This window comes from Musca vetustissima, unplaced genomic scaffold (genome assembly GCF_032173495.1).
Source record: "Musca vetustissima isolate MV318-11 ecotype Yass unplaced genomic scaffold, APGP_CSIRO_Mvet_v1 utg299, whole genome shotgun sequence".
Lineage (NCBI taxonomy): Eukaryota > Metazoa > Arthropoda > Insecta > Diptera > Muscidae > Musca > Musca vetustissima.
Genome location: NW_026881778.1, coordinates 315,309 through 333,831, shown reverse-complemented (window position 1 = coordinate 333,831; position 18,523 = coordinate 315,309). Strand labels below are relative to the sequence as shown.

Below are 18,523 nucleotides of genomic sequence, written 5' to 3'. Positions count from 1 at the left end.
ATATTCACGTACATGGTTCGCAAAGCGTGGACAATGGGCAAGGGAGCCAACAAAGGTGAAATGTACTGGTCGAGCTATCCTGTTACGAATCGTAATCTACCTAGGAAAGCGTTGTACAGCTATCTATGATAACCTAAAAAGTAGGAACTTAGCTGGCTTCTGACAGAATATTTGTTCCATAAATCGAGTCCATTTTCCGAGATGTTGACTTCTACTTGATCTTTCCATTGGATTCGTGGTCTTCCCCTTCTGGTTCGCTTTTATGTGCCTTTTGAGCTGTGGTATCTTCATCCATTCTTACAATATGGCCTAGCCGACGTAGTCGCTGCAGCTCGAAACGTCTATTATGTCGATGTCCGAGAATAGGTGGTATAGCTCATGGTTCATTCGACGACGATATTTACCGCCAACGCAGATCAGTAGTATCAGCGTCTTGTAGAGTGTGAGTTTGGTCTGGCGAGAGGTGGCCCTGTTGGTCAACAGATTTGTTTTTTATGGCGGTACCAAGGTATATAAATTCTTTGACTACCTCGAAACTGTAGTTTTCAAGTTCCACAGTTGGCCCGAGTCTACTGGTCGACTTGCGCGTTGATACCATGAGCTTGGTCTTCTCGCCATTTACTGCCAGACCCACTTTAGTAGACTCCTTCTCAATTTATTCAAAGGTGGCTTTTACCACTCGCAATGTTCGATCCATTATATCGATGTAATCGGCGTAGGCGAGTAACATGTGTTGTTTGGTATACAGAGTGTCATTTCGGTTAACCTTAGCGCCTCTTATGACCTTTTCCAGCAGGATGTTAAAAAGATCGCACGACAAACTGTCACCTGAAGGGCTCCGATAGGTCCTTATACGCTGTGTTTTTCACATCAGTAGCATTACAACACGTGTGATCGTACCACGGGTTTCTTGATGGAGGTGTTTGGTACCCAAGTGTTGCTTTTGCTGCAGTTTGTAGGGAGTGGGCAATTCTTTGTCATTGTGCTTCTATATCATTATCGGGACAAGGGGTGCTTCGTCAAGCAGGTGGGTAAGTTGAGCAGAGTAGGCCTCGGCTACCTGTTGTGTTTGTAGCTTTTCGACGTCAAATTTCAGTGTTACATTAGATCGCACCTTTGCTGCTACATTAAGACGGGTGCGTACCTTGGATGCCACAAGGTAGTGGTCCGAATCGATATTCGCTCCCCGGATCGATCGGACGTCTAAAACACTGGATGAATGCCTTCCGTCTATCACAACATGATCGATTTGAATTATCGTTGTTCGATCGGGAGAAATCCAAGGGGCCTTGTGCATATCGAGATGTTTGAATCTGGTGCTGTTAACTACCATGTCTTTTGCCGCCGGGAAGTCAATCAAGCTCATGCCATTGTCTGATGTTTCTTCATGGAGGCTGAATTTTCCGACGGTGGCGCCAAAAATATTTTCCCTTTCCGATTTTTTCATTAAAATCTCCTAGCAGAATTTTAATGTCATGGCCAGGACAGCAGTCATATGCTGTTTCTAGGCGCTCGTAAAATACATATGTCTTTGGTCTGCTCATCTTTGTCTTCGGTCGAAGCATGAGCGCAAATAAGACTGATGTAGAAGAACTTCGCTTTTATGCGGATTATAGCAATTCGTTTATCTACTGTAGTAAATCTGGAGACCATAAATCCTCAGCCAAATTCATGTCTCGTTTCATGGCAGCTATAATACAGTGCGTAATCGTCTGATTTACTTACGCCTGTCCCTTTCCATCGCATTTCCTGAAAGGCAATAATATGGGCTATGTACTTCTTGAGTACATCCGTCAAAGCGAGAACTGCGCCTGTTCTGTACAACGTGCACACATTCCAAATGCAGATTCGCAGATCGTGGTCCTTTATACGTTTGCGGGGGTCGTTAACATTAGGGGGTTTTGGTATTCTTTTTCATAGTAGGAGGGATTTTCTGAGTGTGGGCAACTAACCCGACGCCTCAACCCATTTTTGTACAGTTCTTATGGGGAGATCAGTGTCCACAATTGAGATGAATGAGGGACCAAGATAAGCCTGAACTTCTCCATGTTAAAGCCAATCAGAGCCACGCCTAGTAGGAGGGGTTTTCTGAGTGTGGGCAACTAACCCGACGCCTCAACCCATTTTTGTACAGTTCTTATGGGTGAATTCGTGGCACAATCAGTTCAACGCCCCCAGGTCATACCGCGGGGAGATCAGTGTCCACAATTGAAATGAAAGAGGGACCAAGATAAGCCTGAACCTCTCCATGTTAAAGCCAATCAGAGCCACGCCTTATATAGTCGTTCAAAAAAATTATTTAAAAAATCCACGCCTTATACAGTCGTAGAAAAAATATTCTCTAAAAACCCACGCCTTATATAGTCGTTAAAATTTTTTTTTAAGAAGTCCGAGCTTCCTACAGAGCCTAGGTGACCCTTGAAAAATATTTGTAAAAAATCCACGCCTTGTATAGACCTCTTGGTCTTCTATGGACTATAAAACTCTAGCTCTTCGACAGACAATAAAATATATATAGCCTAGAGGTTTTCCATTGTTTATGGTACACCTTCCTGAAGTCTATTTTTACCCTGGAAAGGGTGTTTACAATTCGCTTGCATTTTTCCGTGGATGGTGCCGCCCTACTATGGATTAACCCATCTAATTAAATTAATTAATTGACCGAATTGTGGAGAAAGCAATTTGCAGCTGGACAAAAAAACGACGTTATCAAATCATAACAAAATTTTTGTTGTTGTCCCATTGAACGATATGACTAGGTATCGTTTGCAGAGGAATATAAACAAACACCTGAACATATTAAGGTTCTCATACCTGATTTTTGTTATTGGAAAATTAAAAAAAAATTCAAGATTTTCAAAAACAATAAATCAATTGATTAGAAACCATAAAATGGTTTATTATTATTGACTTGGCAATCGGTCGCAATTAGTCCAGTGGTGGCTATTGAAACGAATAGACGGCGGATAATATGTTAATCCATTTAAAAGAATTTCTAATAATTTTCGCAACCATTTTGGGTGAGTTTAAAAGAGGATATACTTTTTTGGTGTTTTAATTAAAAATCCGACCTCCCTTCCAGTTGCCACCAACGCCCTCACAACACCATGTAAATTGCGTGAAACTGCCGAAGGTGGTGTGTGCGTTTGTAATGCGGAATATTGTGATTATTTGGATGATCCGACACCAACAAGTGAAGTTCAATATTCGCTGGTTTCTTCTTCGAAGGTAGGTTATTTGAGAAAAATCAATTTTGAATTTTAGAGTACTGAAGGTAAATTTTTGTTGTTGTTTTTTTCTAGGCCGGCTTGAGATTTTCCACAACCAGTGGCCTTTTTAATCGCTTCAGTAAACAATTCGTTTTGGATTATGATCAACTTCCTCGTCAACAAAGTGATAATATCAGCGTGGATGTTAGTGAACGTGGTAAGTTTTTTTAAGAGATAGTTCCAGGTTATTGGATTAAAGCTATGCCGGAAAGATAATCGCATTGTGATGAGGTATTTCTAAATATTTCAAGCACATTGCTAATCTGATTATACAGATTATACGTACGTCGATCGAATTGGATGATAAGAGGAAGGGTAAAAATAGAATCGGGTGGAGCTATTTGATATGAAAAAGTCTCCCTTGGGCTCCCGAACTTACTTACATAGCTGGCTTGTTACAGAACGGTTATTCCATAAGCCGAGCTTAAAAAAGATTTCCAAACGCGTCGGTCTTGTGCGCAAATCCACCAATTTGGAAGACCACGTTCCAAGATGTTGCTTTCTACTTGGTCTTTCCATCTAATTCGTGGCCTTACCCTTCTACAGGAGCCATCAGTAGGCTCGCTTTTATATGCCTTTTGAGATGGGGCATTCTCATTCATTCGCGCAACATGGCCTAACCACCGTAGTCGCTGCAGCTCAATACGACTGACTATGTCGATGTCCGCGTATAAATTGTAAAGCTCGTGGTTCATTCGACGCCGATATTCACCGTCGACGCAGATAGGCCCGTAGATCTTTCGGAGAATTTTTCTTTCAAACACCCCAAAGCTGCCTCATATGCTTGCGCAAGTACACAGCACACTGGATAGCACTTTATATGCGATTGGAAGGAGACTTTTTCCTCTCTAGTTGGCACATATCGTCTTGTCTCCTTTTTTGTGCACGGGACACAGGATGCTGAGGTTCCAATCATTGGGCATGCATTCATCTAGCCAAATTGTACTAATTAGCTGGTGCATGCTCCTGACCAGCATCTGGCCACCAGTCTTGAATAGTTCGGCTGGTAGCCTTCGGTTTGGTGTTTTACTCGTTGGTTAAATTTCCGGACTTCATTCTGACTCCTGTACATCTCGATTTTCTCACGCTCACGTTTTCCTTGTTCTTTCTTCTTTTTTTCTAAAACTCGTTATTCTCTCTCCTTTTCCCCCTATAATTCTCCATCACGTTACGTGTTGCTACTGTCTGCAGGATTACCCTGTACGCTGGTGGTGGTTTTTGGTACCCAAGTGTTGCAGTTTGTAGGGAATGGGCAATTCTTTGCTATTGTGCTTCTATACTATTATCGGGGCAAGAAGTGCTTCCTTCAAGCAGGTTCTTAAAAAATCCACGCCATAGAAAGTCCTTGAAAAAGTAGTCTTTAAAAAATCAACACCTTTCGTACCTTTAATATTAATCATTTTTCCCCAATTTTTCCTTAATAGCTGCCACCCGCACTGTCAATCTCGAGATTAATCGTGAGAAGCAATATCGTAAAATTGTGGGATTTGGCGGCGCCTTTACTGGGGCTGTATCATATCTATTGGAAAAATTACCACAAGCTCTGCAGGATCATTTATACAGGTGAGTGTGAATAGGTCACCTTTCCATAACATCCAAATTAAATTCGAAATAAAATTTCAGATCCTATTATGGCGACGATGGTATTGCCTATAATTTAATACGTATGTCCATTGGCGGTTGTGATTTCGATTTAGCACCCTGGGCATACAACGAAGAACCTGTCAATGATGCCAAATTGAGTAATTTCACCGATTTGGATCCACGCGATCTAACCAAGGCTGAACAAATTCGACGTCTCCGAAATGTGGCGAATCCGAAAAATTTACGCATTAAGGGTGCGGCATGGAGTGCGCCACGTTGGATGAAAACAAATGATCGTTGGACGGGATTTGGTCGTTTGAAAAAGGAATATTTCCAGACCTGGGCCGATTATCATTTGAAATGGTTGGAGGTAATGGAGAAGAACGGATTACCCGTATGGGCCATTTCGACGGGTAATGAGCCCATGAATGGCATATTCTTTATGTACTTTGTCCGGTTCATGAGTATGGGTTGGCATCCACTGAGTCAGGCGGCATGGTTAAGCGATAATTTGGGTCCGACCATACGCAATTCGAAATATAAGGATTTGTTGATTTTTGGTAATGATGATCAGCGTTACACCTTTCCAACGTGGTTTAAGATGGTAAGTTCGGACTCTTTTTTATTAAAATGAAAAAAAAATCGAATTGTTATTCTATGTTTTCCAGATGAAATTGGCCCGCCGTGACAGTTTGAATTATTTGGATGGCTTTGCTGTCCATTGGTATTGGGATGAGATTTTCAAGCCCTCCTTCATAGATAACACCTTGGCCTTGTATCCGGAGAAAATCCTCCTCATGACCGAGTCATGCATTGGCGACAAACCATGGCAGAAATCTGGCCCCGTTTTGGGTTCCTGGTATCGTGGTGAAAAAATGGCTCGGGCTTTCTTGCAAAATCTGCAACATGGCTACAATGGTTGGATTGATTGGAATTTGATTTTGGATGAAAATGGTGGTCCCAATTATGTGGATAATACTGTCGATGCTCCCATCATTGTGGATTCGTCGAGTAAGTTCTAATAACAATTACGAAAAGATTGATTCGAAGAACTTTATTTTTTTTTTTAGATCCCAATGAAATTTTGAAACAACCCATGTTCTATGCCATGGGTCATTTCTCGAAATTTATACCCGAGGGTTCTGTGCGCATTGATGCCCTGCGCAGTAATGTAAATATTGATAGTGTGGCCTATTTGCGACCAGATGGTTCCATTGCAGCGGTGCTGTTTAATAGGTGAGTTCCCCAAACGATTACAAGGCGTACATTTTTCAATTGGGATTAATTTTTCACAAATTTTTCTTTCGTAGCGGAAATGTCCCGGTGGAAATCAATATCATTGACAGTGAACGCGGAAGTGCTATTATTATTTTACCTCCAAGATCCATTCACACCATGATCTATCATTAAAATAAAAAAAAACCAAATTCAAAATAAACTAAAAATATTTATTAAATATTCCGAAGTTTTATTGGGAAAATGTTCTTGAGAAAAGTAGTCTTTAAAAATCCACGCCTATTACGGTTGTTGTTGTTTATATGAATTATATCTTTTTGTTTAAATTTCATCTGGTTCTGTCCCCAAATTTAGAAATGCAGCTACCTCCACTGGTCGTAACCACAGATCTTCTGGAGTAAGATAAGTAGATTTGGCTGGGCAATTGAATAAGTGCAGTGTGGTATGAGGGCCCGTACCACTTGCTGGACAGACATCCTGCACTTGGTCACCAATCCGTGCCCAATACGAATTGAGACGACTGCACCATCCTGAACGTAATTGGGCCAAAACTACTCTGTACCCGTTCAGTGCTGCGGCTACTGCATCAGTATGAATGCTATTCAGACCTGCTCGATAGGCAATTTGATCTAGAGGCTCCCTTTTGTAACGTTGGACCTCTCTCCCTAGATCATGCAGATCCTTCTTGATACTCCAGTCCTATCCACCATATGATGGTTGGGATGATTTTCCCTGAAGCACCCGAGCAGGTACTGCAACGAAAGCATATTGCTATGCTGACGTAATTAATGGAAGGATCGTCGTTTCCTCATGAAGATGGTCCACAGGTGTCATGAGGAGGCACCCCTTCGCAGTCCTCAGGGCGGCGTTCTGACAGGTCTGAATACTTCTCCATTGCGTATCAGCAGAGTTCACAGACCACACTGGAACCGCATAGCTTGCCACAGACCGACCTATCGCTTTGTAAGAGGTCAATAAGGTTTCCTTATATGCGCCCCAAGTGATGCCGGCAAGCGACTTGAGTACCTTGTTCCTACTTTTCAACTTATCGCAGATAGCTGTGGTTTTCGCGGACGATTTAAAAATACTGTCGAATGTGACCCCGAATATTTTGGGGTTGTTGGTGGTCGGAATTGTATGCCCCTCGACCTGCACATTCAACGGCATTCTCATCTCCGCAGTCCCTGTGGTGAATAATGTGGCTGACGACTTCTTGGCGCATATTTTCATATTCCTCGCTTCAAAGAAGGCTGCTAATTCGACGAGATAGGCATTCAACCTCACACATATGTCTCAACAATGGAATCCGAAGCCATGATCATACAATCATCTGCATATGTAACGATTTCTTTGCCGTCCGGAGGGCGTGGAATATCGGAAAGGTAGAGGTTAAACAATTCCGGAGAAATCACTCCACCCTGGGGAACACCCTGTTTAACTCTACGGGGTTTGGACTTCTTGTTCCGGAACTCCACGTACGACTGGCGTCCTCACATATACAGTATTTTTCGGTTAATTGACCCTACGGTTAATTGGTTTCTACGCTTAATTGCACCACATGATAGGGCAAAAAATATTGCATATGAAAACACATGTAAATTTCCTCGGATAATTAAACCCTGTTAATTGATTTTCCCGCTTAATTGGTTCAAAATTCATGTCATCAATAACAAATTTCCCTTTACTTTTCACCGGTTAATTGCAAAATAATAATTGGAAAAGTAATCTGTCAGGGTATTATGTCTTTGTGCATATGTTTGTAACAGGCAAAAGGAAACGAGATAGACACATTGTTCCTTTTGAGAATATGCATAGAATCACTTTCTAAGTCGATTTATGAATGTCCGTCCGTCAGTCCGTTCATCTGTCTGTCTGTCCATGTTAAATTGTAGACAATGTACAGGTCGCATTTATGATCCGAATTGGATTGGCCCAAGAACGAACCCCATTGAAATTGAGAAAAATCGGTTCAGATTTAGATATGGCTCCCATATATAATTTCGTCCGATTTCAGGTAAATGGTGAACCAAAGTCCCTAAAATCTTTCGATTCGAACGAAATTTGGCATAGCGTACTGAATTGAGTCTAGAATGATGTGTGTAAAATTTCTTGAAAATCGGTTCAGATTTAGATATATCTCCTATATATATTTTCGTCCGATTTATGTTAAATGGGACACCAAGTCCCTATATATATATTTCGATTTGCACGAGATTTGGCATAGAGTACTGAATTGACGCAACAATGACGTGTGTCAAGTTTCGAGAAAATCGGATCCGATTTAGATATAGCTCCCATATATATTTTCGTCCGATTTCATGTAAATGGTGCACCAAAGTCCCTATATATCTTCCGATTTGCACGAAATTTGGCATAGCGTACTAAATTGAGTCTAGAATGATGTGTATACATTTTCGTAAAAATCTGTTCAGATTTCGATATAGCTCCTATATATATTTTCGACCGATTTAATGTAAATGGTGTACCAAAGGCCCTATATATATTTCGATTTGCACGAAGTTTGGCCTAGCGTACTGAATTGAGACTAGAATGTTGTGTATAAATTTTCTTGAAAATCGTTTCAGATTTAGATATAGCTCCCATATATGTGTTTGACCGATTTAATGTAAATTGTGTACCAAAGTCCCTATATATCCTTCGATTTGCACGAAATGTGGCATAGATCCCTAGAACGATGTTTGTTAAGTTTCGTGAAAATCGGTTCAGATTTAGATATAGCTCCCATATGTACGTTCGACCGATTTAACGTAAATGATGTACCAAAGTACCTATATATATTTTGATTTGCACAGCATTTGGCATAGCGTACTGAATTGTTTCAAAAATTATGTATGTTAAGTTTCCTGAAAATCGGTTCAGATTTACATATAGCTCCCATATATTTTTGCCGATTTAATTTTAATTTTGCACGAAATTTGACTTAGCGTAGTGAATTGAGTCTAGAATGATGTGTGTAAAGTTTCCAACGTACTAAAGTTTGTGCAACATAATATGTGTCAGGTTTTGCTGAAACCTGTTCGGATTTTGATATAGCTCCGATAAATATTTTCTTCCGATTAAAAAAAATGGAGCACCAAAGACTCAAACACAAAATTTTGCACAACGTACTTAAAATAGTTTAGCCAAGCGCTTGTCAAGTTTTGTTGAAATCCGTCCAAATTTAGATATAGCTCACATATAGTTTCGTCCGATTTTAAATAGGACCCAAAATAGGTCCATTAGGATAAATTAGTCTAAATTAGTTTATCATCTAAGTCGATTCATATTTAGATAAAGTTCAGATATTTTAGTTCATACAATTTCATGGTGAAGGATATCATATAGTCGGCCCCGTCCGACTTTACTACTTTCCTTACTGGTTTATATACATATTAACATAATATGTGAAAAAGACTAGGTGGGATCTCTACTCATTGAAAACATATATTTTTGTTAAGGAAAAACTGCGGGAAAGCGTATTTTGTATTTGACATTGGATTTCTTTTTATTCATAAGCAGTTCCAATTATACGTGATTTCTGTAATTGAACAAACTATTCAATTAAGCGGGTACCGGATAATTGGTTTCTCGGTTAATTGAACAAAAATTTGTGCAAATTTTGATGTGCAATTAACCGAAAAATACTGTAGTTGATTATCCAACGTTTCAAACTTGGCCGGAGGGAAGTGCTCTCAATGTCCTCTAATATCGTGGCATGGTTGAGAGTATCTTAAATAAAAATGCAAATGGAATGACCCATACTATTTTTTTATTTTGTTTTCCAAATAGTAGAGAGCGGGCGAACACAAAGAGATTAGCTGAACTGTTAAGACCCCCGCGAGTATGGAGGTAAATTAACAATAAACAATTTTAGTGATAAGCTCAGGAGAGAGTACCGCAAGGTTAGTTTATTCGGCTAGTGTAAACATTAAACGACATAACGAGAGATAGGAGAGAGAGAGAGAGAGTAAGCGAGAGTTAGACGCCAACGAATGCATTGTGTTATTGGCTGGCAGACTGTCAGCGTCGAATGTTACCGACTGGGGTTTAGTTGCAAAAGTTCGAAAGGGAGGGGAAGCCAACGCCATCGAATGGACAGCGGTGTAAAATAAACGAAACAAAAGTGAAATTTTCGAAAATTAAATGTTATTGAAGTTTTTTGTCCAGAATAATGACATTTATTTTTTCTAATTTGTTAATCATTTCATTGATAATAATTTATTATCTAGGTAAGGTGTAAAATTCGATATTGCTTATTGTTGTTGTTAATTGATATTTAAATATTTTTATTTTTTTTAGATTTAGCAAGTTCTCAATGTGATCGTTTGGAAACCAAGTTTGGCATTGTTTGCCGATGTTCGGCAGATCATTGCGATTATTTGGAAGAACCTAAGCTTCAAAATGGTACATCGTGGATAATGATTTCATCGAGTAAGGTAGGTTGCGAGAATTGTGGACCTACATACAATTTCCCAAAATAAATATGTCATTGTTTTCTTCCAGGCTGGTCTACGGTTCTTTCCGACAGAAGGAAGCTTTGGCACACAAGCTGTAACAAATATCGAAGATTATTCCAAACATGATTTGCCGAAGGGGTTTAAATTTAATCCCGATGCTATAATGGTGAATGATCGCAATTCATTGGGAAAAATATTCGGTTTTGGTCATACAAGTGGTGAGTAAAAATGCCGAATTATCAATTGTTATTGTTTTCGATTTCCGAAAAGTTCGATTTTCGAAAAGTTTTACCACTTTTAGAGTACGGGAAAAGATTTAAGCAGTGTACACACGATAAGTCTTGCACAAATTAAGAGCGACAATAATATCACGGAATGTCGGTAAAAAAATTGGACCATGCCGGTATAGAAATAATCTACGGACCTTGGCTCTTCGAAGAACAACTATGAGTCGCAGCGACGATTCAGTAGTCAAAGCTTATTGAGAACTGTTTTTTTACAGGATTGTGATGATTACAAAGTTGTGCGAAAGGATTGTACCAGAAACGTATGTGTGCGACTCTGTCCTGTACACACTTATTTTACTTGAGACTCTAATGGCCTATACAGGGTGAGATAAAAAACTACAACAAAGTCAAACGCCATAATTTTTTCATTTTTTTTAAATATATTGAATGAAAGCAAAAATTGTCGGAAATAGCATGAAATTTGAGATTAAGTTTAGATTTGTTCGAATTGGTCACCTTGTGGCACGAATGATGGCCAATGAAACCGTCACACACTGCCCGAATGTTTCTTTGCGGTATTTTGGCACATTCCCGCAAAGCGCTTGCTTGGTGATCGACACTTTGGCATTTTTTAGTGCCGACCTTGCTATCCGGAGATTTTGTGGTCATTGCTGGAAATGAAGCGAGGAACCTCATTTTGTAACCATTCTTGGGTGGCGCGTGCTGAGTCCTGTTGGAATGTCCAACGTCTGCGGCCAAAATGTTTGCGCGTCCGAGGCTTTAATACACCCTCCAGAATATTTTCGCCATTTATTTACATGCCATGGCCGGCGCTTGAGTTCTGGTGGCCAACCGGAGATGCACATTTTCAGCTGATCTCATTGGCAAGTAAACGCGATCATTTTTTTTTACAAACTGCTGGACAACGAATGTTTTCTCATCGGAGAAAACCAAATTCGGCAGTTCACCACTTTCGGCCAAGCGAAGCAACTCTTTAGCTCTTTTGAGTCTATTTTCTTTCTGTTGCGGTGTAAGTTCTTACACTTTTTGGAATTTCAATGGCTTTACCCCGAGCTCATTTTTCAATATTTGCCGAATGGAATATTGCCATTTTTCGGTCACTGCGACGCGGGTTTCGATCAAGTCGCATCTTTACTTTTCAAACCATTTTTGCTGATATTGCTGTTTTCTTCCGTTCACTTCCCTGACGTCGGGCTACGCTAAATTTTTGGGCGATGAATGACAATACTCTCATAGGGACAAGAGGAGATTGCTACTGCTAACCATATACAACCATCGTGGCTCTAAGTCTGATTAACAACTTCAACTTACAGCCCGTCCGTTCACATTGATCAGAAAACCTCCTAGCTTACCGGCTTTTTTCATCACCTCTGAACGCTATACTTTCCCTAAGTAACTGCCAATGTTTCGGAGAACTCGTCAACCATCGCTTCAAAAAAAAAAAAAAATTCTATATATGATTTTCGGGTAGCAAAATCATATTCCTGATACTTCATCATCATCATCATAGATCAACCCCATACATAACTGCAGATGAGAGGCAGCTGCACAGACGAACACTGTTAGTCCTTATGAACGGGATAGTAAAACTGCCTCAATTTGTAATAGTCATGAAATATCAAATACATATCCCATATTTGGACCAGGATCTCACATTGAACCTATTCCACTGCCCAGCTAAGCCTACTTATTTTTATCCATTCGGGGCAATGCAGATGATTTTGCTCAACGTATATCTAAATTCCTTGCTGCTAAAACAATTGGAGGAGGTTCGTACGGGGCGATATGAATTTGTCCTGGGGTGTTAGATACTACGTGTTCCGGAATTGTGGTTATAAACGTCAGGGGTTGCGTACCAGCTACGAAAACTACCTTTGGGGTAAAGTTGAAACATTAGGACCTTTATTTTCGAATTCGGAGCCCCAGTTGTTGTTGTTGTAGTAGCTTATACTCCTCGGTATTTTTTCTTAATCACCTTAATCTGGTTCTGCTTCTTACTCTAAATTCAGGAAAGCTGCGACCTGTATCGCTTGTGTCCAAAGTGAAGATGGGGTGAGGTGAGTGGGCGAATACAATCCTCGGTGATCAACTGGGCACTTGAATTGGTATAGCGTGCCATGTGGTCCATAACCACATGTCGGACAGTTATTATGGACTTCTCCGTCAATTCGTGCCCAACATGAATTGAGGCGGCTAAACCATCCTGATCTTAATTGTGCCAAGACCACTCTAGTTTGTCGAGGTAGCTGCTGTTATTCTGCTGCTATCGTAGGCGGGTGATCACCGAGGATTGTATTCACACGATATTCTCGAATTGCTTCCTGAACTGCATCCGTGTGAATACGATTCAATCCACCTTGATAGGTCTGTTGATCTAGAGGCTCCCTTTTGTACCTTTGGACCTCTCTCTCCAGATCATCCATTAGGTAACCATTTGGATGGCTATAACAAGTAGGTATGTTGATGACCAGCAACTAAGTAGCATTCACGAATGTTAGGGAGTAGTAAAGCCTCATGTGTCTTAGCTACTCCTTTATAAACTGCCGCTTGAAACAACAGGCGCACCTCTTCAGACAAATCATCCTTTCTTCCATGGTTCGAGAGCGACTTAACCGTTGTCCACAATTTACTTACTCCGGTACTGATGTTGCAATACTTCAGATGTTCTAGCCACGTTTTCCGCTTGTGCTCGCCGACTAACCTGTTCACCTTCAACGCCACTTCTCTGTTTCTGGTGTTAGTACGTCCTCGTTCACCGTGCAAAACGTTGAGCTATCAATTTGCTCGGTCAGCGCCATGCCCCTCTGGTCATTACCCAGGACGGAATGCCATAACTCATGGCTAATCCTCCACCTCTCGTTTATTGCCTTCCAAAAGATGTATTCATCATAACGCTGACAGCTATTCAACGGCGGAATGTAAACGTTAAGTACCTCTACCTCGGCGGTACCACACTTGACCGTTTCCATGTATGGGCCACTAGAGTCTAGCTCAAACGAGATAGGTCTGTACTGGGCAGAATGGTGCAATAGGAAGGCTAATCCTCCACCTCTCGTACGATCCTTTCTAATTACGTTGTATTCATCATAACTCTGAAGACTGCAGATGTTGTTCAGCTTCATTTCCTGGATCGCCGCGACCATAATACTTCTTCGACTCATAAAATCTACTATCTCGTTTAGTATGTTAGCGGTGTTAGCGGCTGCGGCGCAGATTGCGACGATGACGTGGACCGCGAGCATGAAGCAACCTTTCGCTGTACTCCTGTATCCGTCTAAGGTCGGAACAACTCCTGAAATGAACCCATTCTCCGCATCCGTTGCATCTCACCGAGATAGATCAGTGGTGGATGCTGTTGTTGTATTTGCTGGGTTGACAGCCCTCGGTCGGAACTTGATTCCTCCGAGTCAATTCGGTGCATAGAACCGGCCGTCGTGGAATTGTAATGGTGGGAGCCTCAGGGTTTGGATCGTATAGAAGGACATTAGAAGTAGAAAATCGCCAGGTATTGATGGGTGTTTAAAGTTGTCTAAAAGGTCATGACGAAATATAGCGAGTCCGTTTTCAGTAGTTTCATTAGTTAGGACTACTTCATCGAAGTGAATGGAAATATGCCTATGTTGATGTATTGCATATGTCGCCTGCTTGTTTTTATCGGAGCATGCTTAGGGAATGATGTAGTGGCTGTACGTTTATACATCAGCTCGTTTATACCAAGAATATAGATACCGCGGACGGGTGGGGCATGCACAATACAGCCAGAGCGGGTCAAATGTCATATATGTCCGTGCTATATTTGTGGATTTACAAGGCACACTTGACTTCCTTCAAAGGGGTCGCGTGCTCACAAGGTTGTCAAAGATCGGGTGCAGAGAAATTTCGATTTGGGTTATTTATTTCAAGGATTATAAGGTGTTGTGGATGCAGTGAGTCGGTCTGGAGCAGCGTGTTTGCCCACAGAGACTTGATGATGATGATCCTTCTTCATGGTATGTGCTTATGCGGATGATGGCTATGGCTTATGAAAGGCAGGCTATGCATATAGTGCAGGCTTGTAGAGACGGAGTTGAATTGCCCACAGATCTGTTGATCTAATACAAAAGTGTGGCCCCTGTTTTAAAATAAACAATTTGAAGCACAGATTTTTCATTTCACTTATTTGTTGTTTCATCTTGTTTTCCAGTATTTTCATTACCCGTTCGAACACAAAAGTCCTCTGCATCGATAACGATTAATCGAAATAAAACATATCAACAAATCGTTGGATTTGGTGGCGCCTTAACAGGTACTGTTGCCCATTTGCTGGACCAAATGAATCCTGAATTGCAGGATCATCTATACAAGTAAGTAGAAGCAACAAGAATAGCTTCCAATTAGAATACAATTTCCAATTAGAAAAAATGTGTTTTATTTTCAGGTCATATTACCACAAAGACGGCATTGGTTACAATATGTTGAGAACATCAATTGGTGGTTGTGATTTTGATCTGGAACCCTGGGCCTATAATGAAATACCTCAAAATGATCCAAAGCTAAGTAATTTTACACAACTTGATATGCGTGACCTTTTGAAAGTAGAACAAATTAAGAGACTAAAAGAGGTTGCCTCAGTCGACGATTTAAAAATTATGGCAGCCGCATGGAGTCCACCGCTATGGATGAAAACAAATAATAATTGGACTGGTTATAGTCATTTGAACTCGATATACTATGAAACATGGGCCCTGTATCATCTTAGGTAAGGGGATGGAAAAAATATTTAATTTTTAATGAACAACAATTTGAATGTCCATGTCCTGATTATGTTGTTGGTTCCTAGAAATACTTTTTCTGATCTGGCCTTGTTTAAGGTCCTTTAAAAAATGTCCACGCCTTGTTTAAGGTCCTTTAAAAAATCCACGCCTTGTTTAAGGTCCTTTAAAAAATCCACGCCTTGTTTAAGGTCCTTTAAAAAATCCACGCCTTGTTTAAGGTCCTTTAAAAAATCCACGCCTTGTTTAAGGTCCTTTAAAAAATCCACGCCTTGTTTAAGGTCCTTTAAAAAATCCACGCCTTGTTTAAGGTCCTTTAAAAAATCCACACCTTGTTTAAGGTCCTTTAAAAAATCCACGCCTTGTTTAAGGTCCTTTAAAAAATCCACGCCTTGTTTAAGGTCCTTTAAAACAATCGACGCCTTGTTTAAGGTCCTCTAAAACAATCGACGCCTTGTTTAAGGTCCTTTAAAAAATCCACGCCTTGTTTAAGGTCCTTTAAAAAATCCACGCCTTGTTTAAGGTCCTTTAAAAAATCCACGCCTTGTTTAAGGTCCTTTAAAAAATCCACGCCTTGTCCTTTAAAAAATCCACGCCTTGTTTAAGGTCCTTTAAAACAAAAAATCCCACGTATACACTTAGTTTGTGTATTTGATGGTCCTTTAAAAAATTTGTAGTTGTTGTTGTATTTTTTGTTCTCATTATTAATGACAATTTTCATAAAATTGTGGGTGATCATTGATTTGGAAAATAACCTATTAACCTAGTTGTATGGCTAACATGGGTGGAGGAAGTGGACCCGAAAATATTGGAATTTTTTAAATTATTTTTTGCTTTTTATTTCAATTCAGATGAATGTTAGCATGCCTGGATCGTTGAAATATTTGGATGGTCTGGCGGTACATTGGTATTGGGACGATGTGTTTGGTCCTGAACTTATTGACAAAACGATGAAAACCTTGCCCGGCAAACTTCTATTCAATACCGAATCATGTGTGGGAGATAAACCATGGCAAACCCATGGCCCGGTGTTGGGTTCCTGGGAGCGTGGTGAACAATATATTAAAGCATTTCTGCAGGATTTACAGCATAACTTCCATGGCTGGATAGATTGGAATTTGCTGCTGGATGAAAAGGGAGGTCCAAATTATGTTAACAATTTTGTTGATGCACCCATTGTCGTGAATACCACCAGTAAGTAGCGGAATTCATTCAATTGTCCATTTTATTCTATATTTTATTTTTCCAGATTTTTCCGAATTCTATAAACAACCCATGTATTATGGCATTGGTCATTTCTCGAAATTCATATGGCCCGATTCGGTGCGGATCGATGTGAAAGTGTCTAGTCTGCAACAGTCCATAGATGCTGTGGCATTTCAACGCATGGATGGTGTAATTGTTGTTGTCATATTTAATGGGTAAGTGTAAGTGGGGATATTGTTGTAAATCAAGAAGGGAGGGAAAGTGATACTCTTGGCACGCGTCCTTACTCACAATTGTATTTCTGCGGATATTTATGAATGAATATCTTAGCCGATATATAGTAGCTGCCGATGATACTTGAAACGTTTTAGTATTTAATTGAGTCGTTTCTTGTGACGCTTCTGCTTCATAAGTATCGGAAAATTTATGACCCTGTCTCTTAAAATTGTAATATTTTGGATATGATGTCTCCTCCTTATTTTCATCGACATAGTTTAGGAATATTAAACACCACTTGAGAACAAGTAATAATAATGTTGAAATTTATGGCGATGAGTGTCAGCCGGAATGCCAGCAGGGGGGTTGGTATGCAAGGCAAAGGAATGGAAAATAGAGAAGACGTGGATTTTTTTTAAATTATATTTTGAGGGAACTTCAATAGGCGTGGGTTTTTTAATTTTTTGTAAGGACCTTAAACAAGGCGTGTATTTTTTTTTTAATTTTTTCGTAAGGACCTTAAACAAGGTGTGGATTTTTTTAATTTTTTGTAAGGACCTTAAACAAGGCGTGGATTTTTTTGTAAGGACCTTAACCTTACGTCTTGTGTAAGGACCTTAAAAATAGTTTTCAAAAATCCACGCCTTCTCTAAGGACCTTAAATATATATTTAAAAAATCCACACCTTCTATAAGGACATTTACCGTATTTTTAAAAAAAATCCACGCCTTCTCTAAGCACCTTAAATATTATTTTATTAAATATTTCCTTCAACCTTCCTCATCCATCCGCCCTCGTTAAATCAGTCTGTGACGGCCTGTCAGCGGTGACATTTCGCCTTAAATCTCAACAAAATAGCTGTTGTTGTTGTTTTTGTCATTAATAGTTTTATGTTTTTCACTTTCCGGCTGCGATACACTTGAGAGTAATCAATGTGAGTGCATCTGTTATGTCGGATACATTAACCGACAACAATGTTTCAAATGCACTTACATCACAGTATATACATACATATGTGTATACAAATTTATGTACATTGGATTAATGTAATATAATTTCATCTTCTTCTTGTTTTTTCATTTCAGTGCATCAATTCCCCAGGATATTAGCCTAAATGATGGCATTCGTGGCACCACCATTGTTAATGTACCCCCTCGATCATTTCATACAATGTTGTATAAATGAATGAGCTGAATTAAGTGTTGAAAGAGTGAGTGCGTGTATGTGTGATGGATGAAATTCACTCGAAACCTTGAGTGATTTTTTGTAAAAAGAAACAAACATAAATACAAAAAAATGTAGATCTTCTAAGAACATAGGTAAAATTAAATGAATAAAAAGTTCAACTTTTAAGTATCACCAATGAAAAAAAAATGTAAAGAAAATAAATTATTTAACTATAAAAATCTACTCCTTTTGCAACGTCCTTGATTTCAAAAGGGCCTTACAAACAAACTTTTGTAAGGTACTTTAAAATATGTTTTTAAAATATCCACAGATCCAAAGTCCTTGATTTCAAAAAAAAAAAAAAAAAAAAAATTGTTAGGTCATTTAAA

At 39.7% G+C, this 18,523-nt stretch overlaps 1 protein-coding gene across 1 annotated transcript; it reads left to right on the top strand.

Moving 5' to 3' along the window:
• Positions 1-2,971: 2,971 nt before the first annotated feature.
• Positions 2,972-18,165, top strand: LOC133327776 (uncharacterized). Its single transcript, XM_061536314.1, has 15 exons — positions 2,972-3,020; positions 3,083-3,228; positions 3,303-3,426; positions 4,694-4,832; positions 4,893-5,457; positions 5,522-5,864; positions 5,924-6,089; positions 6,164-6,210; positions 10,389-10,525; positions 10,593-10,764; positions 14,978-15,137; positions 15,212-15,515; positions 16,397-16,739; positions 16,795-16,966; positions 18,053-18,165. The coding sequence occupies exons 1-15, from the start codon at positions 2,972-2,974 to the stop codon at positions 18,150-18,152; spliced, it is 2,967 nt and encodes a 988-aa protein (XP_061392298.1). The 3' UTR covers positions 18,153-18,165.
• The last annotated feature ends 358 nt before the right edge of the window (positions 18,166-18,523 follow it).